This window comes from Mustela nigripes, chromosome 1, assembly GCF_022355385.1.
Source record: "Mustela nigripes isolate SB6536 chromosome 1, MUSNIG.SB6536, whole genome shotgun sequence".
Lineage (NCBI taxonomy): Eukaryota > Metazoa > Chordata > Mammalia > Carnivora > Mustelidae > Mustela > Mustela nigripes.
In genome coordinates this window covers 46,195,796-46,222,807 of record NC_081557.1, presented here as the reverse complement: position 1 = coordinate 46,222,807, position 27,012 = coordinate 46,195,796, and the positions used below count along the sequence as shown (strand labels likewise).

Below are 27,012 nucleotides of genomic sequence, written 5' to 3'. Positions count from 1 at the left end.
CATTTTTGTAATTGTTGCTTTTAACATTTTTAACATTTTTTAACATTTTAAACATTTTTCCCACCTTTTCCCTTGGATTTTAATCCCACAGATCTATTTTCTGGACTCATTTCCTGCCTAAGCTCTGAAAATCTAGAATAATGACCCTGTACGTATGTGTTGGCCACTCACCTTCCTTCCTTTCCCCCTTGGTTTCTGAGTGATGTCTAACTCTTGGCTTTTTCCAGCCTGGTCCATCTCAACCTCTAAACACTAGTTTTATAATTTTCCTTAAAAATGAACACAGTTCATTCTTTCTTTCCCTTTCTTCTTATTTCTCTTTTCTATTAGAGAGCCAGTGCCATTAACTTCAAAATGACCTTGAAATTGCATAGAAGTAATCTTCTTTCATATTTTCCACAACATTCGTTTCCATATCATCTTGTCCATCTTGGAATAGTATGAATGTTCCCTGAAATGAAAAATTATGGGTCTTGGGCCATGTTAGTAAATTTTAGTGCAAGAAAATAATCAACAAAACTAAAAGACAACGTATGGAATGGAAAAAGATCTTTGTAAATGGCGTATCTGATAAAGGGTTAATATCCAAAATATATAAATAACATATCACACACAACACCCTAAAAACAAATAATCCGGTTAAAAAATGAGCAGAAGACATGAATAGGCATTTTTCCAAAGAAAACATACAGATGGTTAACAGATGCATGGGGAGATGCTCATCACTCATCATCAGGGAAATACAAATCAAAACCATGATGAGATACCTCACACCAGTTGGAAAGTGTAGAAGTAACAACACAGGAAACACAAGAATGTCAAGAAAAGGGAACACTCTTATACTACTGGTGAGAATGCAATCTGGTACAGCCACTCTGAAAGACAGTATGGAGGTTCGTCATGAAGTTAAAAATAGAGCTACCCTACAACCTAGCAATTGCACTACTAGATATTTACCCAAAGGATACAAAAATACGATTTAAGGGGGCACATGCATCCTGGTGTTTATAGCAGCATCATCAACAATAGCCATACTATGGAAAGAGCCCAAATGCCCATCAACTGATGAATGGGTAAAGAAGAATAATTTACAGAGAGAGAGAAATATTACTCAGACATCAAAAAGAATGAAATTTTGCCATTTTTGCAATGACTTAGATGTAACTAGAGTGTATTATGCTAAGTAAAACAAGTTAGTCAAAGAAAGATAAATACTATATGATTTCACTCATATATAGAATTTAAGAAACAAAAGAAGTGGACATGGAGGAAGGGGGCAAAAGAGAGGTAGGCAAAGCATAAGAGACTCTTAACTATAGAGAACAAACTGAAGATTGATGGAGGGGTGGGGGGGGGATTGGGTAACAGGGTGATGGGTATTAAAAAGGACATTTATTGTCATGAGCACTGTAAGTAATGAGTACTAAATTCTACTCTTGAAACCAATATTATACTACATATTAATTAACTAGAATTTAAATAAGAACTTGAAGGAAAAAAAAAGAAAACATGCCATATGTACTTAGTTGCATAAAGTAGTAATTTCTAGCTTATTTAAGGAAAAGGACGTGTTTTGGACAAGCTTTTTATCTACTTGTATAAGGATAATTTTGCTTTTAGCAATTGTATATTGAAAAAAATGCATGATGAAAAGTATAGTTGTCACAACGTAATATTGAATTAATTGCACATTATTAATCATAGAATTTATATACTCTGAAAAACACATATACACATGTAAAATTTTATTTGAGTAATCTATAAAAGATGCTTGGTAAATGCTTGAAACTTATATACTGTTTACAGTGAGTCCATGGCTCTCCAGGAATCAGAACCCCACAGGTTGGGAACCACTGACATAATGGATTTTTTTTTTTTTATCTTCTTGATCTCTGCTTTCATCATCCTCCAAATATTCCTTTTCTACTTCTATTTGATTATTAATAAATCTGTTTTGGCAATATAATAGATAGATAAAGAATTTTTATTATGAAATAAAAGTGATAGCCTAATTTTATGCCCATAGCACTAACATTATTTTGAATAAATAATAAGTGGTTTTAGGAAATTAGGATGTTCTGTGACAATTATGACTCTAACTGAAAAAAGTTGGTCTTGATCATAATACTAAATCTGAGTTTGGTTTCACATAAGTTACTATGTAATTCTACGAGGTTATGTTGTCAGCCTCAAGGAGTTAGAATTTTTCCTTATACTAATTTAGACCACAACCACCTTGCTCCAAAGAGTTCCCATGGAGACATAACTTTAGCTAATGAAAACAGGGATTAAAGTTTGCCTCAAAAGGCCTGTGAGCTAATCTAAATACTCTGTGGCGTTTGCCATGACAGAAAATCTTGTCTCTATTTTTAAAGGTATTCCTTTCACCAGTGTTCATTTGCCAAGGTTATGGTGTTAGATACTTTAGAGCTCAGAGAGAAAAGTTTGGTCATCTCTCCACAAATTATTTCCTAAACTTAAAGTTAAGCTCACTTTCTTGAGTTATCCTATGGAAAATGTTTCATCTTAAATTCATTCAGCCAAGATTTAGTGATGTTTAAAAGTGTTTCTGTAATGTCCCTAAAGACTTATTCTGATTTTTTTTTCTGTTCTTCCATTTTGTCATCATGGAAATATTGAAGGACTCCAAGAAAAAAAAAAAAAAAGTGAGCTTTCGAGTTTATTTAATTCAAATATTTAGTTAAACTTTTGGGAAATATTTAATATGCAACTTTTAAGATAAAGAGTACATCATGATGATTTATAACATTAATAAATATTAGCTAATGACTTCCAAAGGTATGCAAATTACAGGACAGTAAACATTTTAACAACTCCCCATCTAACCTAAATAAGAGATTTCACTGTTCATATGTGTAATATTTATCCCCAAAAATCTTTTGCTAACTTACATTCATATTAAAGCATATGCAAGTCTCTGTATCTTAACAACCTCAGTAGCACTGGATTCTGGTAACCATGTTTTATGTTTCCAGTTGTATACCAAATACAAAGTTGTATTTGACCTACTATTCTAAATTTTGTGATTATTTAATTTTAAATGAAATTGAACATATTTTAATATTTATTGACTATTTTAATTTCTTTTTTAAAATTTTATTTATTTATCTGATAGAGAAAGACACGGCAAGAGAGGGAACACAAGCAGGGGAAGTGTGAGAGCGAGAAGCAGACTCCCCACCAAGCAGGGAGCCTAATGCAGGGCTTAATCCCAGCACCCCAGGATCATGACCTGAATCTAAGGCAGATGCTTAACAACTAAGCAACCCAGACATACTGACGATTTAAATTCTGTATTGTTTTTATTGCTTTATATTGTTTTTTTTTATCATATTGATTTGCAATGTATTTTGCTTGAGTAAACTAATTTTGTCATGTGTTGAATTACAAATGCTTAAGAGTTGGATATTTCTTACTGTTTTTATGTATCTCTATATGTGTATGTGTGTTTGTATCAAATTACTGATTTTCATTTTATGAACTCATTTTCTGTCCATATCTGGAACCAATAGCTTATTTAAAAATGTTTTTTAAAAGAACAGTTTTTCCTTAAGTTTACATTTTTAGTTTTATATGTATGATATTGGTATAAATATAAATAATTTTGGAATATTGTAACAACTGTGTTTGTGTTAAGAAATTAGGTATAGGGCAGGGGAATGAGGTCAATAGGTGATGGACATAGTGTGGTGAGCACCTAGTTTGTATGTGGGTAGTGAATCACTAAATCCTACACCTGAAATTCAAGTTGCACTATATGTTAGCTAACTGAAATTTAAATAAAAACTTGAAATAAAAAGAAATTAGGCATATATTTATCTCTAAAATTGCTAAATGATTATTAAATAATCTCTATTTTCTGAAAGAATTTAAATGGCCCTAAAATTCATTAAATGTATTCATTTTTTCTATATATCTACTGTTAGTTCTGTACTTAAGATTCTATTATACTCAGATGTGTGGGTGTGGGTGTTCCTTTTTCTTATATCTTATTGTACAAAATATTGTTGGTTTATATGTATTTTATTAATTTTAGAAACTACTCCCAAGCTTTCCTTGAAATGTATTTTTTTAAAGATTTATTTATTTATTTATTTATTTTAGAGCATCTCTCTCTAAAGCTGGCAAAGGGGCAGAGGAAGAGAAAGAGAAAGAGAAAGAGAAAGAGAAAGAATCTTCAAGCAGACTCTCCGCTTAGAGGGGAGTCTAACGTAGGCCTCAATCCAGGACCCTGAGATCATGACCTGGGCTAAAATGATGAGTTGGAGATTTAACCAACTGAGCCACTCAAACACCCTTGGAAATGTAGTTTTTAAATTCTTTTATTTCTCTTTTAATCTTCTCTAAGAAAGTATAAAAAATTTGTGAAGTTAAATATATTGTTGTTTAGTCAGTGAAACTATGGAAATGTTTTAGGAGAACAGATACAGTTATGTACAGTAGGAACATATTTCTATTTCAGGTGTATGCCCTTACAACCACTACCTGAGTTTTAATGATTTTTTTTTTCCTTTGTTTTTTTAGGGAGAGAGTGAGTGAGAACAGTGAGAAGGGACACCCACTTGCGCCCTGGGTGGGGGAGGGACAGAGAGCAGAAGAGAGAATCTCGAGCAGGGAGCCTGACCCTAAAACCCAAAGATCATGACCTGAGTGGAAAGAGAGGCAAACACTCAACTGCCTGAGACACGGAGACACCCAGACACCCCTAACGCTTATAATTTTAACAAATTGTTAGAAAAGAAATTACTGAATATAACATTTAGAGTCAGTTTGAAGTCACTATGAACATTATTTTCTTCCATCTCATATGAACATTTTAATTAATTTTTAAATTCATCTCATTGACTAATTAAGAAATAACATTAAATTATTAACATATAATGAAAGTTCTTGACTTTTTCCATACTTTAAAGAAAATTAGGACAAAACCCTATGAAAAATCTTTTTTTTACATAATCATTGCTGTTTTAAACTCCATCTCTTTGATTATAAGTTGAATGGGAAAAAATTACTTCTTAAATAGATTCAGACTGGTGATTCTTTTCAGTTCACAAAGAGGCACGAATAATCCATTATATGTTTTAAACCAGATTTGTTTACAATGTAGCCTCATTTACATTATGGAAATTACTTACAAGCTTTTAATCATTTAACAATTTTTCCTTATTTTTGAGTTGTTGTGAAATCTACATTTGATACACATTTAGATGTATTTTAATGGGAAGTAGGAAAAAGGGCAAATGTAATATTGTAAACCCAATGCCATATTACCTTTGAAGATTGCAAGTTATTTTTATTTTCAATCCACTGCACCATTCATGATTTGTTCAAATCTTGAGTTCCCAAAATATAAAGACTCCAAAGGAATCTTATAAGGAGATGAACTACTTACCAAGTTTGCTCTCAGAAGCTTATGGACAGAGTTCCACAAAGTAGTAAAGATCAGCTCTATCTAGCCCATATGCAGGAGTATTTTTCCTAATTTGGTGAATAGGATGAGAATGATGAAGATAAGTTGTTGCTACAGATTAAAAAAGATAACAGTATCCTCTCTCTTAAAGATCCTCAAGAATGACAATTTTACATAGCTACCAGTATAGACTAGGTTACTTTCCCAAGTGGCTAGTTATCTGACCTCACATTAATTATTAAGTAAACATGGTTTGCCATCAGTAGGAAAGCCCCTACAAAAAAAGAAAAGTTTTTGCCTTGCTGATATTTATCAAATCTAGAAAAGATAAAAGAAATTCCTATAAAGCAGATCAGTGAAACATTTATTCTACACAGTAAAGGATATGAATTTCTGTAAGACTCAAATAAGATTGTCAGGTTGGTAGTTATTTAGAGATATGTTAAAAAAAAAGTGATAGAAATTCTTCTGAGAAGCAGGAAACAGAGTTGTCTGTTGACAAATTAATGTGAAGACAAGGATGATGATGCCTTGGAATGACTCTACATCAAACTACAAACCAGTCTGAAAACATCACTTAACGTTGGAAACCAACTGTAATGTCTACATTGATCAAGGCAACCATAGAAAGTGGTGATAAAATTGTACCTCCGGGGATGAATGTACACTGTGTGTTTGGATGGCTTTTTTGTAGGTATTCTTTTCAAGTTAAACTTTTCTGGATAATTGTGAATATTACTTTTTATAGGCAGAAATGATAATGAAATGTGACAAATGACTCTACTATCAGAGCTTCAAACTTGGGTTTGATTACTATTGATTACCATTTTTTTAAAAGATTTTATTTATTTATTTGACAGATAGAGATCACAAGCAGGCAGAGAGGCAGGCAGAGAGATACAGGAAGGGAAGCATGCTCCCTGCTGAGCAGGGAGCTGGATGGGGAGCTTGATCCCAGGACCCAGGGACCATGACCTGAGCCAAAGGCAGAGGCTTTAACCCACTGAGCCACCCAAGTGCCCCTTGATTACCATTTTTGATACTTACAAATCCTTCAAGTCATGGCATATCCTATAAGTCTCAGTTTTCAATTGCCTTATTTTTAACTTTATTAATAAAATATATTCCTCCCCTCTCCCCGCCTGAAATTTTCTACATGTAAACCACTTGCGTCTCTGTAATCTAAAGTGCTTCACTCCCTCTTCATGGAGAACCACTTCTGAATTCTGCCATGGATCTGTTGGGTCTTCACACTGTAGATGATAGGGTTCATCAGCGGTGGGAAGATGATGTAGGTGTTGCCCATGAGGACATGGACCGCAGGAGACAGGTGTTTACCAAAATGGTGCACCATAGTCAGACCAATGATTGGGATATAGAAAACTAGAACTGCACAGATGTGGGAGACACAGGTCTGTAAGGACTTGAATCGCTCCTCCCGGGATGCAATAGTCAATACTGAGTGCAGGATCAAGATGTAGGAGACCAGAATGAGCACTGCATCCAAAAACAGTGTGCAGATCACCAGAGCCAAGGCATAGAAGCTGTTGAAGCGGATATCAGAGCAGGCGAGCCGAAGTAGGTCCTGGTGCAGGCAGAGAGAGTGGGAGAGGATGTGGGAATGGCAATAGTGAAAAACTTGAGGCGGATTATGGGAGCAAGGATGAATGCAAAACTCCTAACCCAAATTCCCAGCCCAATTATTATTATTATTATTATTATTATTATTATTATTATTTTTGACAGAGAGAGAGAGGTCACAAGTAGGCAGAGAGGCAGGCAGAGAGAGGAGGAAGCAGGCTCCCGGCTGAGCAGAGAGCCCGATGCGGGGCTTGATCCCAGGACCCCAGGATCATGACCTGAGCCGAAGGCAGAGGCCTTAACCCAATGAGCCACCCAGGTGTCCCCCGAGCCCAATCTTAATGATTCTGGCACTGGTTAGTATGGACGTATACCTCAGAGGATTATAGACTGCTGTAAAGCGATCAAAAGCCATGGCCAGAAGAACTCCAGACTCTGAGAGACAGATGGATGAAATAAGTTTGGGCAATGCAGGCATCCAGGCTGACTTCCTGACTGAGTCCCCACAAGATCCCTAGCACTGTCCGTACTGTGGACAGCCCCATGCACAGGTCAGTGAAGGCCAGCATGACCAGGAAGTAGAACATGGGCTGATGCAGGCTCGGCTCTGTCTGAATCACATGCAGCACCACGCAGTTCCCTGAGAGTACCATAGCATAGATACAGGAGGAAAGGATGGAGAGCCAAGGGTATTCATTCCCGTTCCGGGCCAGGGAAGCCTGTTAGGAGAAATGTTGAGGAATTGGTGCTGTAAGGTGGAAAAGCAAGCATGGATGATGTGAGGTATTTTCTCTATGAGTCAATGTTGGTGTCCATTTGCTAGGTAACTTTCATACAACTTGTATTCTCATATAGGATCAATCCGAGCAAAAGTGGTGTATGTATGTATTACAGAATTCTTTAAATTAAAAAGTCACATTTATTGTTGTTCACATCTGTTATCCAAGTACCCCTCGACATTTAGGAATCTTGTTTTATTTCTACCTAGAAAAATACGGAGCGTAGATGAAGGAAAAAGTGATCCTAAATAGATTTTGTCTTTTCTCAAGCAACTAGCAATTATGATAAATTTTGACTTTCCAGATGTCTACTAATCTTTCAGAGTATTTGTAAAAAGTTATTCTTCATCTTTTGAATGCTGTTCAGTCTGTCTCTTCATACAACCAGTGATTCCAGCTTTCTCTTCTATCTGCCAATTACTGCTCAAGTCTCAACTCAATTGCAAAAACTCCAAGATACATTTGTTTCTCTGCTCTGAAGAAAGTAGATTGTATCTTTGTAAGTGCTTATACCAAGAGAGAGCTGGAGGGCCGTAGTATATAACATCAGGAAAGATATGGATATAAATGGACCGCATGTCCCTAGAGATATTCTGTTCACATTTCAAAGGGAATGTTCAAAATAGTCATCATCTGCCTGCAATCTGGAATTAGCCATGGGGAATGCACTTGTTTTATTTAACAGACACATACTCCATTTAAAGTTCAAACACTGTTTTAAAACTATTAAAAACTATTACAGAAACTAATATAACACTGTACGTTAGTTATACTTCAGTTGTGAAGTAGATAATACCACACAAACCCTACGTAGTGGGCACTATTGTGAGCCCTCGTTATAGATGACTACATTGAGTTCAAGAGAGATTAAGCAGCTTGCTAAAGTCACACTGTAGTGAAGATTTGAAATCCTTGCCGGCTGACTCCAAGGCACATGCTTTGAACTACTCATCTCTCTGTCTTCAATTTCATTGGGATCACTTCAATGCCTGTTGCTTTCATAAAGCATGAGGTTTAAAGGTTTCAGGAGTTCTCTCTAATCTTTAAATTTACACTAAGAGTATCTCATTTATCAGTTCTATTTGCTTTCTGCAAGATCATCAGTGAGTTTAAGATCCTCTATCATACTGCCTTCCTTCACAAACCAGGCTTTCAACTCTCACCAGCTACCACAAGGTAGATACTCTGTTTCTTCTGTTGCTCTGGAGACTTTCCAGTCTTTGTGAGCAACTGATTCTCAGCAATCACTAATTTTCTCAATAGAGCTTCTCTCCAGCTCCTGTCGGCTTTACTGAGGTAGAGTGGACTCATAGCATTGTGTAAATTTGAGGTGCACAACATGTTGTCTTGATATTTTACATATTTCAAAATGATTACCGCCATAACATTAGCTAACGCACAGTTAAATTTATTTTTAAGTATTTTATTGTTTCTATGCTAATGTAAATGGATTGATGTCCTTATTTCTTTTTCAGATGTTTTGCTATGTCCTGTAACTTAACTGAATTTATTGATTAATTCTAGCTGTTTTTTTTCTGTTTGTTTGCTTCTTTTGTTTCTGTGTCATCATCAGGATATTCTCTATATAACATAATATCTGCCAACAAAGACAATTTTACTTCATCATTTCTTATTGGGATGCCTTTTCTGCCTTTTCTTGTCTGATTGCTCTGTCTAGGATTTCCAATTATGTAGAATAGAAGTAGGGAGAATGGGCACAATTGTCTTATTTCTGATCTTAGAAGAAAATCTCAAACTTTTTGCTGTTGAATATAATATTGGCCATGGGTTTGTCATATATGGCCTTTATTATGTTGAGGTATGTTTCTTTTATACTCAATATATTGAGAGTTCTTATCATGAAAGGATGATATATTTTGTCAAATGCTTTTTCTGCCTCTACTGAGATGATTATATGATTTTGTCCTTTATTATATTAATGTGTTGTATCACAGTTATTAATTTGCATATGTTGACTTATTCTTTCATCCCAGGGATAAATGCCACTGAATCTTGATGTATGCTTTTTTAATATACTCTTCCTGCTTTGTGTGTTCAGAGTGCTAATATTTTATCAAGAATTTTTTCAAATGTATTCATCAGAACTATTGGTCTATAGTTTCTTTTCTTGTAGTGTATTAATCTAGGTTTGGTATTAGGATTATGTTGGCCTTGTAAAATGAGTCTGGAGGTGTTCCTTCCTCTTCAAGCTTTTGAAAGAGTTTGAGAGGGTTGGCATTAATTCTTTTTTAAATATTTAGTAGAGTTCACCATCACATCTGATCCTGGGCTTTTCTGTGTGCAATGATGGATTACTGATTCAACCTCTTTATTCATCATTGGTCTGTTCAAATTTTCTATTTCTTCATGATTCAGTCTTTGTAAGTTTTATGTTTTAGGGAATTTATCCTTTTCTTCTACGTTATCCAGCTTGTTGGTGTATAATGTCTGTAGAAGTCTCTCATTATTTTTTGTGTTTCTCTGGTATCAGTGGTAATGTCTCATCTATTTATGATTTTATTCACTTGAGTCTCCTCTTATGTTCTTCATAGTCTAGCTAAAAGTTTGTAAATTTTGTTTATCTTTTACAAAAATTGCTTAGTTTAATTGCTCATTTCTACATATTTTTCATCTCCATTTCATTTCTTTCTGCTATGATTTTTGCTCATTCTTCCTTCTTTCTTTCTTCCTTCCTGTCAGCTTGGGCTTAGTTTGTTCAGTTTCTAGATTCTTTTTTTTTTCCAATGGTATTAAATTTTATTTGAGAAACATGATTTCTTTTTTTTTTTTAATATTTTATTTTTTTATAAACATGTATTTTTATCCCCAGGGATACAGGTCTGTGAATCGCCAGGTTTACACACTTCACAGCACTCAGCAAAGCACATACCCTCCCCAATGTCCATAACCCCACCCCCCCTATTCCCAACTCCCCTTCCCCCAGCAACCCTCAGTTTGTTTTGTAAGATTAAGAGTCACTTATGGTTTGTCTCCCTCCCAATCCCATCTTGTTTCATTGATTCTTCTCCTACCCACTTAAGCCCCCATGTTGCATCATCACTTCCTCATATCAGGGAGATCATATGATAGTTGTCTTTCTCTGCTTGACTTATTTCGCTAAGCATGATACGTTCTAGTTCCATCCATGTTGTCGCAAATGGCAAGATTTCATTTCTTTTGATGGCTGCATAGTATTCCATTGTGTATATATACCACATCTTCTTGATCCATTCATCTGTTGATGGACATCTAGGTTCTTTCCATAGTTTGGCTATTGTGGACATTGCTGCTATAGACATTCAGGTGCACGTGCCCCTTTGGAATACTACGTTTGTATCTTTAGGGTAAATACCCAGTAGTGCAATTGCTGGGCCATAGGGCAGTTCTATTTTCAACATTTTGAAGAACCTCCATGCTGTTTTCCAGAGTGGCCGCACCAGCTTGCATTCCCACCAACAGTGTAGGAGGGTTCCCCTTTCTCCGCATCCTCGCCAGCATCTGTCATTTCCTGACTTGTTGATTTTAGCCATTCTGACTGGTGTGAGGTGATATCTCATTGTGGTTTTGACTTGTATTTCCCTGATGCCGAGTGATATGGAGCACTTTTTCATGTGTCTAGCCTCAGCAATCAGACAACAAAAGGAAATTAAAGGCATCCAAATCGGCAAAGAAGAAGTCAAATTATCACTCTTCGCAGATGATATGATACTATATGTGGAAAACCCAAAAGAATCCACTCCAAAATTGCTAGAACTTATACAGGAATTCAGTAAAGTGTCAGGATATAAAATCAATACACAGAAATCAGTTGCATTTCTCTACACCAACAACAAGACAGAAGAAAGAGAAATTAAGGAGTCCATCCCATTTACAATTACACCCCAAACCATAAGATACCTAGGAATAAACCTAACCAAAGAGGCACAGAATCTATACTCAGAAAACTATAAAGTATTCATGAAAGAAATTGAGGAAGACACAATGAAATGGAAAAATGTTCCATGCTCCTAGATTGGAAGAATAAATATTGTGAAAATGTCTATGCTACTTAAAGCAATCTACACATTTAATGCAATTCCTATCAAAGTACCATCCATCTTTTTCAAAGAAATGGAACAGATAATTCTAAAATTTATATGGAACCAGAAAAGACCTCGAATAGCCAAAGGGATATTGAGAAAGAAAGCCAAAGTTGGTGGCATCACAATTCCGGACTTCAAGCTCTATTACAAAGCTGTCATCATCAAGACAGCATGGTACTGGCACAAAAACAGACACATAGATCAATGGAACAGAATAGAGAGCCCAGAAATAGACCCTCAACTCTATGGTCAACTAATCTTTGACAAAGCAGGAAAGAATGTCCAATGGAAAAAAGACAGCCTCTTCAATAAATGGTGCTGGGAAAATTGGACAGCCACATGCAGAAAAATGAAATTGGACCATTTCCTTACACCACACACGAAAATAGACTCAAAATGGATGAAGGATCTCAATGTGTGAAAGGAATCCATCAAAATCCTTGAGGAGAACACGGCAGCAACCTCTTCCACCTCAGCCGCAGCAACATCTTCCTAGGAACATCGCCAAAGGCAAGGGAAGCAAGGGTAAAAATGAACTATTGGGATTTCATCAAGATCAAAAGCTTTTGCACAGCAAAGGAAACAGTTAACAAAATCGAAAGACAACTGACAGAATGGGAGAAGATATTTGCAAACGACATATCAGATATTTGGACTAGTGTCCAAAATCTATAAAGAACTTAGCAAACTCAACACCCAAAGAACAAATAATCCAATCAAGAAATGGGCAGAGGACATGAACAGACATTTCTGCAAAGAAGACATCCAGATGGCCAACAGACACATGTTTCTAGTTTCTTGAGGCAAAAAGTGAAATTGTTTATTAGAAATACTAGTTTCTTAATGCTGGTGTTTATGGCTATAGAATTCCGTCTTAGAACTGATTTTTTTAATTGCATAGGTTTTAATTATAGCATGTTTTACTACCAAATATGAAGTCTATTTGAGTCTTATTCCAAAACTTTTAAATATGTAGGGAAGAAACCCTCTCTATTCAGTGTTTAAACTGTACTTTGCTTTGCCCCTGTGGGTCTCTTTTTTCTCACAGGTTATATATTATTTCAAAATTGCCAGAAAACAGAAGAAATGAAGATGAAAGAAGGATGAAAAAAGTTAAGAATGATTTTCCTGAGAAAAAGATAACTTTTCTTCCCTTAATTTTTCTGAATTGTATCTGTTCAGTATTTTGGTTCTACATGGGAGCTCAGTTCTAATATCTTCAACATCTTTCCTATATTTCTGAAATGAGTGTGGGGACATGAGTCTTGTGTAGTTAATATGAATCACAGTTTCTGCATTGCTAATATTGTTAGTATAAGCAAACAATGTGATTTGTGGCATATATTCTTGTGGATTTCATTTACCTTTTAAATCTTGGCTTCTGGAAATTAAAAAAGGTTTTACTTAAATGTGTATCCAGTATTTCTAAGTGTTTATCCCAGAGGGAAGTTCAAATATTTATTCCGCAACATTAAAGGAAATCAAAGTCTCTCCACAGTTTCTGTAGTGTAGTGTTCCTAAACTAGAGATTTTTTTTTCTGTTTTAAAAATTAACATATAATGTATTATTTACCCCAGGGGTACAGATCTGTGCATAGTCAGACTTACACACTTCACAGCACTCACCATAGCACATACCCTCCCCAATGTCCATAACCCCACCACCCTCTCCCAAGTCCCCTCCCTCCAGCAACCCTCATTTTGTTTTGTGAGATTAAGAGTCTCTTATGGTTTGTTTCCTTCCCAATCCCATCTTGTTTCATTTTTTCCTTCACTACTGCTCAAACTCCCCACTTTGCTTCTCAAATTATTCATATCAGGGAGATCATTGATAACTGTCTTTCTCTGATTGACTTATTTTGCTCAGCATAATACCCTCTAGCTCCACCCACATTGTTACAAATGGCAAGATTTCATTTCTTTTGATGGCTGCATAGTATTTCATTGTGTATATATACCACATTTTCTGTATCCATTCATCTGTTGATGGACATCTAGGTTCTTTCCAAAGTTTGGCAGTTGTGGACATTGCTGCTATAAACATTCAGGTGCACATGCCCCTTCAGACCATTACATTTGCTTCTAGTCCTTTTGGCTAAGATCAAGTGTAGTATCAAAACCAGAGTTTTTTAATACATTGAAAATGATCAGGTTGGATGAATTAAACATTTTCAACAATAAATATTTTAAAATTGTTTTCTAAGGTAGAAAGATTATGCAGTTAGGTCCAAAGACTCACATTTAAGTAATTGGAACATTATTAAATGCCATAGCTATGTGATCTTCAGGAAGTTTCCAGTATATATCTCTAACCACGTGTCATTATGTAGTTTTAGATTCTAAGTAAAACTGAGTGGTAAAACCCATGTTAAGTTTTATTTAGCCTACTATATCTAAAATATTATGTCAATATGTAGTCAATATAAACATTTTTGAAGAGACATTTTAAACCATTCTTTCCCAACTAAGTCTTTCATCTGGTCTGTAATTTGTACTTACTTAACATCTCAATTTGGCTTGCCACATTCCAAGTACAAAATAGGCCCTGGTGGCTCATGGATAACATATTAAAGAATGCCACTCTAACCTCAGTTTCTTCATCTCTGAAATGGAAACAATTATAATTTACTTGTATTAAGTGTTTGCTTTATGTCTTTCGTGATTCTAAATGTTTTACAATTTCATCTAACTTAATTGTCAGGACAATCCTATGAAGTAATGTCATCATCCCCACTTTAGATGAAGCTAAGTATCCTGCCCAGGGACAGAGTACTCACAGGTGTTGGAGAAGGGCTTCCAAACCAGAAAGCCTGGTTTATAAGCACATTTTTTATCTACTGACATTAAAATAAAAGATATGTGTGTTCAGTAATTCTAGAAATTTAAATAGATAACAGACATACTCTAATTCTGAGAATTAAATAATGCTAAAATTCCTACTGCAATTTAAATGCTAAAAAAAAGTGTTTGGTGTAATTGCTATTATCAAAGTAGAGACTCAGATTTCAAGCAGCTTATAATAATTATCAACCTTACACAAAACTATTGACTTTGAAGAATGTTTTATTTGCTAGCACATGAAGTCTTTGAATAGTGAAGTCATGTTATCAAAAAAAGAAGGAAAAGTTGTAACTGTTGTAACTGTTAATAACAATAGGCTGTTTTCTATAGAATATATCTGCTGCCCTTCAAAAAACATGTAAGGACTCATTAGGGAGGGAGCAAGCTACAAGACATTTCTTGATCTCTCTGTCTGACATTTACTCCAAATCTCCCTGGACAGGAGAATTGTAATTGCAAACATGCACTCGTGAGACTATTCAGAATTTGGTGGAGTGGAGAGTCTGCCCTGCAAACACTGCCTCGGGGTTTGCCTTCATTACCCCAAAGGAACACAGCCCTGTAATTCACTCACTCTCAGCCCCTCCTGGGGTTCAGGCTTTAATCTAGTGATTCCCAGACCTGCATAAATTTTGCTTCTCCTAGAATGGCCCTGCCACTGGGACAAAAGGAGGAAGAACAAGATCCATTTTCAAGATTGGCGCGACCATCTCTACTGTGAGTGACAGTTGTTCTTTTTTAAGGCAGCAAAAACAACATTTCAGAATGGACAACATGACTGAGAAATGAATTCTCCAAGTGACTGAGTGTTTTATGTAACAGGCAGAGGTTAATCTTATAGCCCGTGGCAGTGATTTGCAATTTAATTCACCAGGTTTTATTTTTTTTTTATTTTTTTTTTTTAATTCACCAGGTTTCAAATGCAAAAACTCAAATGTGTTTTCTTTTTCTACTTGGTGTACTTAAACTTCATTATTATACCTTCACATGCCAGAAATCATTTTTTTCTCTGTTATTTTTAGTATATAGCATTGAAATAGAAGGTGACAGTGAGATTGTGTATATGGACATGGATTCCTCTGATAGGGTAATGATCTAATAACAAGGAGGTTTCACATGTAGGCATAATGTAGTTTGTTTCAGAGTAAATGCAGTTTCGGTAAAAAAGCATTGGTCTTATATAAAATGAGTTGTAGTGCCAAATCCAGTCATTCTTTCTATGGCTTTTCCCTCTAAGTTTATATTAAGGGATGGAAAGTTTATATTAAGGATTCTTAATAAGCTATTCCCTTAAATATATATGTGTATACACATACACACAAAGACACACAAACACACACTTTTTTTTTTTTTTCTGAGAGGTTTCTGTTTTTATAGATTAATGTCTGTTCAAGCTGGTTCCAAAGTCAGTAACTCCACCTTTCTCCTTGCGGGTTTTCCTGGCCTGGAACGGGAATACCCTTGGCTCTCCATCCCTTTCTCCTGTATCTATGCTATGGTACTCTCAGGGAACTGCCTGGTGCTGCACGTGATTCGGACAGAGCCGAGCCTGCATCAGCCCATGTTCTACTTCCTGGCCATGCTGGCCCTCACTGACCTATGCATGGGGCTGTCCACAGTACACACAGTCCTGGGCATCCTGTGGGGGCTCAACCAGGAGATTGGTCTGGATGCGTGCATTGCTCAAGCTTTCTTTGTTCATGGTCTATCATGCATGGAGTCTGGCGTCCTACTGGCCATGGCCTTTGATCGCTTCACTGCAATCTCCAAACCTCTGAGATATACATCCATTCTCACCAATACAAGAATCATCAGCATTGGTGTGGCCATTTTAGGGAGGATTTTCCTCACTGCTCCCATTGTCCGCCTAAAGTTCTTTGATTACTGCCGCCCCCACATCCTCTCCCACTCTTTCTGCCTGCACCAGGACCTACTTCGGCTCGCCTGCTCTGACATCCGCTTCAACAGCTTCTATGCCTTGGCTCTGGTGATCTGCACACTGTTTTTGGATGCAGTGCTCATTCTGGTCTCCTACATCTTGATCCTGCACTCAGTATTGACTATTGCATCCCGGGAGGAGCGATTCAAGTCCTTGCAGACCTGTGTCTCCCACATCTGTGCAGTTCTAGTTTTCTATATCCCAATCATTGGTCTGACTATGGTGCACCGTTTTGGAAAGCACCTCTCTCCTGTGGTCCACGTCCTCATGGGCAACATCTATATCCTTTTCCCACCCTTGATGAACCCCATCATCTACAGTGTCAAAACCCAACAAATACGTATTAGGATCCAGAGATGGTTCACTAAACCAAACTGAGTACTGGAGGTTAATGTGTTCTAAGGAAAGGAAGGGAGTGTTTGCAATAGGAATGACGTATTATAACATGTGGCAGAAATAATACATTTATATGGAATATTTAACAGATTAAAAGCATACTTTAGAAAATAGTCATTTTCTAACTTAGTTTTCACAAAGCTAGAGAAATATGCAGAGGATATGTTACTGATCTCATTCCCAAATTTTAAAATTCAGTATGATGTTAATTACTACAGTGAGTTATATTCCGTAGTGTGTCAATGAGCACTTGCCTGGGTAATTCCCAAGTTTACAGTACCATTCATGCTTCTTGACTTCTAATTCAGAGTGTGATTTTATTTTCTCATGTAACTGGTATATTTGTACATTTACTATGTATGAAATGAATAGCCTTTACATATTATTTTCAGTTATTGCAAGTTTTGTCTGTTAAGGTTGTTGAGAGGAAAATTTTACTCTATCCTTCAAGGTTCTCTTAAACTGGTCTAAAAATTAAATTGGCATGAGACAGATTAACAGGAAAAAAACAATATTTAACCCCATGCACGTAGAGGCCCAGTAGTAAATTTCATACCCTAAGAAATGACCAACGCATGAAGTGGGGGTTTTTTCTTTGTTTTGTTTTGGGTTTTTTTGTGTGTTAAGATGTTATTTATTTGAGAGAGAGAAAGAGAGCAGGAGGAGAAGGAGAGAGAATCTGAAGCAGACTCCATGCTGAGCACAGAACCCCAGCAGGGATCCCATGACTGAGAGATCATGACCTGAGCTGATACCAACAGTGGAACACTTAAGCGACTGAGCCACTGAGGCTCCCCAGCATGAAGTGTTTGTTCATTTTAGACAAAGAATAATTTATCTTTGAGGAATGGATGGGACAAAGAAAATTTATGCTCAGGAGCTTCAACTAGTAAGGAATTGTAATTTGGACTAGAATCTGGGCTGAGATAATGTGTTAGTAGTAGTTACAAGCTTTATTTATTTATTTATTCACTTATTTGACAGACAGAGATCACAAGCAGGTAGATAGGAGGGCAGACAGAGAGGAGAAAGCAGGCTTCTGACGGAGCAGAGAGCCCAATGCCAGGCTCCATCCCAGGACCCTGAGATCATGACATGAGTTGAAAGCAGAGACTTTAACCCACTGAGCCACCCAGGAGCCCCTGTATTTATTTTATCTTTCTATTTTTTTACAAGGTTTATTCATATAGGCTGCTTTGGCCTTATATGCCCTACATTCCCTACCTCGGATGATAAGGATCTCTCATTACCTCTTGGTGCAGACAGGGTACCTTTCCCCAGGGAGATGGACCTCCAGCTTTCTGGAGACAAAGAAGAGTCAGTATTCTTGTACTGGCTGTTTCTTAAATTACTTCAATTCATATTGTCATATGTTGGGGCTGCCTTCCTAGGGCCACCACAAAGTCACTCACACCTCACCTCTTCTGCCTGTAATTAAGCCAATGTGCCAAAAAAGCCCATTCTGACTCCCTAATAGAATACTGGATGGGTAGGGTAGATTATAGTTGAGTACAAAAGACTTGGTGAACACTGACAGAATTGACTATCACATCTCTACATATGCTACCATGTGCCCTGAATCTGTATAGTTTACAGTGCTCATGAGAGCTCTCAGTTGATTTCAGTCTTAGTGTCAGCATATGTGAAATTTTAAAGACCGTTTCAGTAACCTCTTTATTTTTAAGGGAGGTTGCTAAGGCCCAGAGATAGAAGTAAAACATCGGTAGCTAGGTTGGGGATAGAATTGTGGTTTTGAGAATCCTTTCAATGTATATTTCACTCCTAAGTCTCATCCTCTTCATAGATAAAAATAGGAAATTCAATTTAATCATAAAAAGCAAATGTAGTTTTTTGGGTACTTGCTTTTGAAAAATATTGACCTCCCAAAATAAAAAATAAAACACATAGTAGCAATCTCAAGATGTTTTTATTTCTTTAAATTTCGTCTCCTAATGACAGCTGTGTACTAGCCATGACTGGGCAGCAGAGGTACCAGCAGAGACAAAGTACAGTTAAGCCATGGAGATGGGAGGAAGCAAATTGTTGCACATGTACCTTCAGGTAATGACGTTCCACCATCAATATCTGAACAAACAGGGAAAACTTCAATTTTGGAAATTATTGTTTGGCTTGTTAAATTTATTTTTTTAAATATTTTATTAGAAAATTAGTGTGACTCTTTTTAGCTTTTATTTATTTATTTGAGTAAGCAAGAGAGAATGTGAGAGTATGAGTTTACAGATTTGTACTTTATTTTAAATAAATTGTTACTAAATTGAAAGTAGCTATTAAGGCATTATATATGTGTATATGGATATATATCTACATATGCATATTTGTGTGCATATGTATATATGTGTGTGTGTATATATATATGTGTTTGTATATATATATACACACATGTAGTCGATCCTTATTGCTTATAGATTCTGTGTTTGTGAATTCGCCTACTGGTTAAAATGTATTTGAAACCTCATAAGCAATGATTCGGTGCTGTCACCATCAGTGGACATTTAAGTTTTTGCAGAGCACCAAAAACTTTCAGTTTCCTAGCACACCTGTTCCCAGCTGTGGTTGGACAAGGCAAAGCTCTGCCTTCTGGTTTATATCTAATAGGAGTAAATGAGTATCCCTTTCTGTGTCTATTTAACATTCTGTTCCTGTCATTTGTTGGTGGTGGTGGTGACGGGAACCATTGAAGATGGCCCCACGCATGTTGTGGAAGTGCTGTCCAGGCTCATATACACAGGCTGTAGTCCATCTCACAGAGGAAATAAGCGTGTCAGATAAGCTGCCTTTAGATCATAGCTTTGTTGTCCGTGAGTTCAATATTAATGCACCAAAAATGCTGTACATTCAGAAAAAGCATGAGGAGGTTTACGCATCTGTGTATGAGGCTGTGCCTCAAGTGCTAAGGTAGCATCGAGAGTATGTGATGAAACTATGGCAAAGCGGGGAAAGTGGCTAAATTTGTGAATCCATGAGGTAATGACAGATTAAATAAAATGTAGTGGATGGCACCATTGTAGGGTGAAATCCAAAGGAATCTATAGACACACGACCCAGGGCCAGGAAAATGGGAAATGCTGCTCAGCTACTGTCTTACTACAATGAAATGGTGCATGAAATTCATTATTTCTAGGAAATACATATTGAAATGTACCCTTACACAGAAGCATACAGAGAATATGTAAAACTGGTTATAGAAAATGTGATCAGAGGCTCAAAAGCAAAAGCAACGAAATGCTGTGTTTCAGAGTTCATTAATGCTGTGTTTTCAGCAACTTAACAGAATAAAACTGCAGCAAATAACACAATAGTCTGTATATGGGGAGGCTGGGTGGCTCAGATGGGTAAGCATCTGCCTTAGGCCCAGGTCATGATCTCAGGGTCCTGGGGTGGAGCCCTGCATTGGGCTCCCTGCTCAGCGGGAAGCCTGTTTGCTCCTTTCTCTGCCTGCCTCTGCCTACTTGTGATCTCTCTCACTGCCAAATAAAATCTTTTAAAAAATAGGTGTGGTATTTATACTTGTACTGTAATTCTATTTTTATTAATGCATAGAACAAAATTACTTAGAGCTATGAAAAGACGTAATTGGCCATAAACATTTATTACATCATGAATGTGTTTCCAAAACTCTTTATTGAGAGAAAAAGTTAACTGAATTATGGTACTTCTATAATATTCATTGTCATGGGCATATTGAAAGTGAAAAATCCCCAAAGCGGTATGTTACAAACTTGCCTATATTATTACAATAGTAGCTAAAAACTGTGCAGAACAACATTTGTGAGATGATCTAGTAGTACTTAAAATAATTCTACATGTATTCAAGTATAAAAAAACCTGGATATCAGAGCACCTGGGTGGGTCATTGGGTTAAGCCTCTGCTTTCAGCTCAGGTCATGATCTCAGGGTCCTGGGATTCAGCCTGGCATCAGGCTCATTGCTCAGACGGAAACTGCTTCCCCCTCTCTCTCTGCCTACTGCTCTGCCTACTTGTGATTTCTCTCTCTGTCAAATAAATAAATAAAATCTTTTTTAAAAAGCCCTAATATCATACTCATTAGGGAGAAGTATTTTATATTTAAACAGAAGGATTTTTCACAGGATATGGTATTATTTTAACTGACCCATGGAGTTTTCACATACATAGACATCACAGATTATTTCACATATATTTCAGACCATACATAAATTTTGTGATTGGCATAGTTTTCTAAGCATATTCAAAACTGTATTAAAAAGGGAAAAATGAGGAAAATGCAAATGCTTTGTATATAAAATCCAAATTATAATTCAGCCCAAAAGGATCAAGAAGGAGAAACTAGAGGCAAAAGCTTACCCGATGAACAAGTAAAGAAGAAATTAAAGTACCCTCAGAGTCCTTAGAATCTGAATTCCTACCTAAGATTCCAGAGAAGAGTATTTCTGATGTTGGAGAAAACTGACTTTCTTTTTTTTTTTCCCAGAGTTCTAATTTTTTTTCATTTTTTTATTTTCAGCATAACAGTATCATTATTTTTTCACCACACCCAGTGCTCCATGCAATCTGTGCCCTCTCTAATACCCACCACCTGGTACCCCAACCTCCCCCCCCCCCGCCACTTCAAACCCCTCAGATTGTTTTTCAGAGTCCATAGTCTCTCATGGTTCACCTCCTCTTCTAATATCCCCCAACTCCCTTCTCCTCTCTAACTCCCCATGTCCTCCATGCTATTTGTTATGTTCCATAAATAAGTGAAACCATATGATAATTGACTCTCTCTGCTTGACTTATTTCACTCAGCATAATCTCTTCCAGTCCCGTCCATGTTGCTACAAAAGTTGGGTATTCGTCCTTTCTGATGGAGGCATAATACTCCATAGTGTAACTGGACCACATCTTCCTTATCCATTCATCCTTTGAAGGGCATCTTGGTTCTTTCCATAGTTTGGCGACCGTGGCCATTGCTGCTATAAATATTGGGGTACAAATGGCCCTTCTTTTCACTACATCTGTATCTTTGGGGTAAATACACAGGTGTGCAATGGCAGGGTAATAGGGAGGTTCTATTTTTAATTTCTTGAGGAATCTCCACACTGTTCTCCAAAGAGGCTGCACCAACTTGTATTACCACCAACAGTGGAAGAGGGTTCCCCTTTCTCCACATCCCCTCTAACACATGTTGTTTCCTGTCTTGCTAATTTTGGCCATTCTAACTGGTGTAAGGTGGTATCTCAATGTGGTTTTAATTTGAATCTCCCTGAGGGCTAGTGATGATGAACATTTTTTCATGTGTCTGAAAATGAAAGCCTAAATCTCAACACACACAAACAGACAATCATATCAAAAAATGGGCAGAAGATATGGACAGACACTTCTCCAATAAACACATACAAATGGCTATCAGACACATGAAAACTGACTTTCTGAAGCTCTATTTGCCAAGAAGTTGGGCTTAAAATAGAGCATGAATTCAGCCATTAATACCTAGCTTGCAAAAATGTTACACAGAGGCTGTTATGGGAGGCCCGGAAGGATTCACAGAAGGGAATAGGCCTTGGGAATGCTGAGGTCTGCATGACCACTTTGCCATTGAAATTCCCAGGGAAGCTGCCTTTCTGGAAGCTTGCTTAGCCCAAACAGAGGCCCTGTGATCTAAGAGAGGTAGGCATTGTCCCTTAGGCTATGTTTAGCAGGACTCCTAGAACAAGCAGATTAGCAAATCTTTCCCCAAAACAGATCCTCCTAGTTCCAGTAAGACCCCTGGTCAAACATCACTGCCTGAGAAACAGTGATAAGCATTTGTGAGTATCCTGAAGGACCTACAAAAGTTCCAGAGCAAAGAAAAGCCAAGGATTGTGTCCCTGAGCATTGGTCCCCACACCCCTTGCCTTCTCCTCTCTTTCACAGAAAAGTCTGGAGTCATCCTTCATCTGCCAGTACAGGGGTTGCTGGCCATTCCTGACACCAAGAGCCATCTGCTATTTCTGACCCCAAAGGAAGATTTCTCCCAGCAGAAAGCTCATTTTGAGAGTCAGAAAACAAAGATTTGGGACCTCTAGTAGAGCATAAAAGACCAAAGTGGGCAACAAAAACATCTCATTCCAGTTGAGAAAGGAGGAACAGAGACCTGACACTGACCACGTGTGTTAGTTTCCAGAGGAAACATTTGCTAACCTCTGAAACTGCATGGAATGGGAAGTCAAAGAGTATGCAGAGAGGATTTGAAAAATAAAGAAGGAGTTTGGGGCAGTCCTTTTTTTTTTTTTTTTTTTTTTATTTCCCTTGGCAAACAGAGAGTATAGCCCACACTGTGGATTATACCCTTTCTCACAGCTGAAAGCCTGAGCAGGTTAAGCCTTAGATGCAAAAGGGCCACTAGCCAATAAAGTGGTAGAATAAGCTTCAACTCAGTCATATTTTGATCAGATCAAGGTAGAAGTCCTATATGGAGTTCATCACAGATCAATGGCTGAATTATTACTGGAGGACAATATAACTTCATCTGGTCTTCATCATTTTCATATACAAAGTCTAACACCCAATAAGAAATTAGTAGGTACAGCAAGAGACAGAAACATGAGTTCAGAAACAAGGGGGAAAACAGAAGAAACAGAGTCATCCACGCATGTATTTATTGTAAACAGCAGTCAGGGATTTTAAAGTGACAATGCTTAATGGGTTCAAGGAAATAAAAGGATGGATTACAGAGGAATTTATTAATTTTTTAAAATAAAGAGTTGGGGAATTTTGCCAGGAAGATAGAATATACTAAAACTTAAAATAAAGAGAGACAGATAAAATGAACCAGATGGACGTTAGAAAATTCTGAAGCACAAGAGCTAAACCTAATAATTCAGGAATGCAGAATTACAGAGGAGAAGCCAGGATTACTGAGCTAAAATAAAGGCTAGTAGAAAATAACAAACCCGAGCTTTGCTGAGAACACGAAGAAGAAGGGTTTCACAGTGATATAAAGGTCAATCAACAAGGAAGATCCCTCAACTTTAGATCTTCATGCACTCAATAAAGGAAGTGTCTCACTACCTAGAGCTGAAAAATACAAAATTCAAGGAAATCAGCAGCTCAAACAGGAGACAAAGAGTAATCCACTTTCATAATGGAACATTTGCACACACACTTGTATTAAAGCTGAAAATACAAGCGAAGATATCGAATGATAGAAATATAAAGTCACCTAAAACTAACAAACTTGACTATGCACACACAGCTATGTGAATATGGATAGAGATAGAGGTATAATAACACTTCAGTCAACAAGTACAAGTGAATGAAAAGGACCACAGACTGGGTCATACATAAAGCGTTTTTGTTTTTTTTTTTAATTAACTTTGGTGTGGTATGAATAAATTGAAAAGTGTTGGTCCAGCATTTCAGCTCAAGCACAGTAGGAGTGATGTGGATTTTCATTAATATAAAAATGATGGTGATGACCATGATGACTGTGATAATCCCTCCTGAGTCCTCACCAGTTACCACACCCCATGGGAAGGGCCTTACATAGATGCTTTCATTTTGTTACACCATGACTACCCAGTCTCTTGTTACCAATGAAACTCCTGTTATTTTTCCTTGTTGATAGTTTAGTTGCTGAATATATGACAATCAGTTGTATTCCAACACATGTAGTTCATAAGTGGCAAAATAATATTTTGAACCAAGTCATTTTGACCTCAGAACTCATGCATGTAACCCACTTCCACAATAGTTTTCTCCCTTACCAAACTGAAATCTGCTTTTTGTATCAAATATTCTTGATACATATTTTACTCTTTGTCCTTACTTTTGTTGGTCTTGCAAAATACTGCTTCTCTATGAAATATTATCATTGGTATATAATCCCCTTAATGCATAACAAAATGTACTTTGCTTTGTATGAAAAAAAAGCATACTTTGGAAAACCAATATAATGAAAATCTTAGCCACCAGAATTTCTGACCAGGTTTCTTTTCTTTTCTTTTTTTTTTTTTTAATTTTTTATTTTTTATAAACATATATTTTTATCCCCAGGGGCATAGGTCTGTGAATCACCAGGTTTACACACTTCACAGCACTCACCAAAGCACATACCCTCCCCAATGTCCATAATCCCACCCCCTTCTCCCAAACGCCCTCCCCCCAGCAACCCTCAGTTTGTTTTGTGAGATTAAGAGTCACTTATGGTTTGTCCAGGTTTCTTAGATGAAAGGGTTATTGTTGGTTGAATCGGGAAAAATTTGAACAAAAGTTAAGAATAATGATGTTTATAAGAAGTCTAAAACTTACCCTCACATCCCCCCCACAACAAAAGATCAAATACCAGAGCGTTTTTCAAATTGCTTTTTATACAAATAAAAAATTAAATGAACACTGAAGAGGAATAAAAAGATTAGCATGGCATTATATGCCTTAGTCCTAGATTTGAGGAGCAAATATATTATAAGTTAAGAGAAGAAGCAAATTGATTTAACATGAATTATTTAGTAGAGATAGGATTTGAGAACAAAGAGATATGTATAGATCATTATATCAAACATAGTTCCAACTATATTTAACAAGGATATATTCAAGGGATGAATTTTTAAGGGAAAAGTAAACAGTAGGAAGATTTTAGAATAGTTGGAGAAAAAATGTATTTGGACTTGTATATTATATAAAGGAGGTTGATATAGTGCTCTGATAAAACAATCAGTGTTAAAAGTATTACGTTCCACTACAATCTGCAAAAGGACCTCGATTTGTCTTTTCTGCCCCAAACAGGATCAGGTGCTAAGGAAGTCATGTATTCTGGCTTTTCTTATAGCCAGCATTTAGTATTTCAGTGTCCTATCTGTTCTTCTATATCCTCAATTTCTAATAACTGCCTTCTAACATAAACCCAATATCCTGTGGGATTATTTAATACAACCATTCATTCATTCATTCATGAAGTATGACAATACTCCAAACTATTAACTGGATTTTCACATCACATAGAACAATAGATGAGCCATGAAATCTGTAAGAGGAAGTATGTCCATCAAATATCAAGCCTGGTCTTTAGAACAGAACATTTTTACTACCTTATCTCGGATGTGTTTGGTCTTCACCCCATAGACAAGGGGGTTGAGGAAAGGTGGAACCAGTAGGTAAAGGTTGGATAAGGTGATGTGTATATATGATGGAATATATGATCCAGACCTGTGGGTGAAAAAGGAAAAAAAAGCCAGGAGATAGAACTGGAAGAAGACACATATGTGGGGAACACAGGTATTAAATGCCTTCAGACGTGCCTCTTTCTGGGGCAGGTGGAAGACAGTGATAAATATTTGTACATAGGAGAGGCTGATCAAAATGAAGTCCAGGCCACCAACAATAAAGGCTCCAAGGAGACCATAGAATTTGTTGATGGAAACATCTTCAGTGGCAAGCTTCACAAGGGCCATGTGTTCACAGTAAGTGTGGGATATTAACTTGGTTCTGTAAAATTTCAGACAACACTTTATGAGCAATAAGCATGGGATGACCAGAATGGCAGGCCGCAGTGTCACTCCAACTGCAATGTGCGTGACTAGTTGTCGGGTGAATATGGTAGCATGTCTCAGAGGATAACAGATTGCTACATAGCGGTCCAGAGCCATAGCCAGCAGGACCCCTGATTCAATACCCTGAAACGTGTGGACGATCCACATCTGAAAGAGGCAAACATCAAAATAGATCTCTGGCAAGTGGAACCAAAAAATTCCAAGCATCTTAGGGACAATGATGGTGCTAAGTGCAATGTCTGTAGCTCCCAACATGGCCAGAAAGATATACATAGGCTCATGGAGGCTGGGTTCAGTTTTGATGATGATCAAAAGCAGAGAATTTCCCGCCAAAGCAATGATGTACATAGCACAGAATGGAATGCCTATCCAACACTGTATAGTCTCCAGACCAGGGATCCCAATGAAGGTCAACACAGAGGGCATGAACACGGTGGCATTTGTAATAGGCAT

General features: G+C 36.9%; 2 protein-coding genes and 1 pseudogene across 2 annotated transcripts; 1 reads left to right on the top strand and 2 right to left on the bottom strand.

Moving 5' to 3' along the window:
* Positions 1-6,623: 6,623 nt before the first annotated feature.
* LOC132014540 (olfactory receptor 51V1-like) lies at positions 6,624-15,785 on the bottom strand (annotated as a pseudogene).
* Positions 15,786-16,095: 310 nt separating this feature from the next.
* On the top strand, positions 16,096-17,031 carry LOC132011539 (olfactory receptor 51V1-like). The gene has a single exon (XM_059390267.1). It carries the CDS (start codon positions 16,096-16,098, stop codon positions 17,029-17,031), a length of 936 nt encoding a protein of 311 aa, XP_059246250.1.
* A 9,030-nt stretch (positions 17,032-26,061) lies between these two features.
* On the bottom strand, positions 26,062-27,012 carry LOC132011535 (olfactory receptor 52A5-like). Its single transcript, XM_059390254.1, has one exon. The coding sequence runs from the start codon at positions 27,010-27,012 to the stop codon at positions 26,062-26,064; it is 951 nt and encodes a 316-aa protein (XP_059246237.1).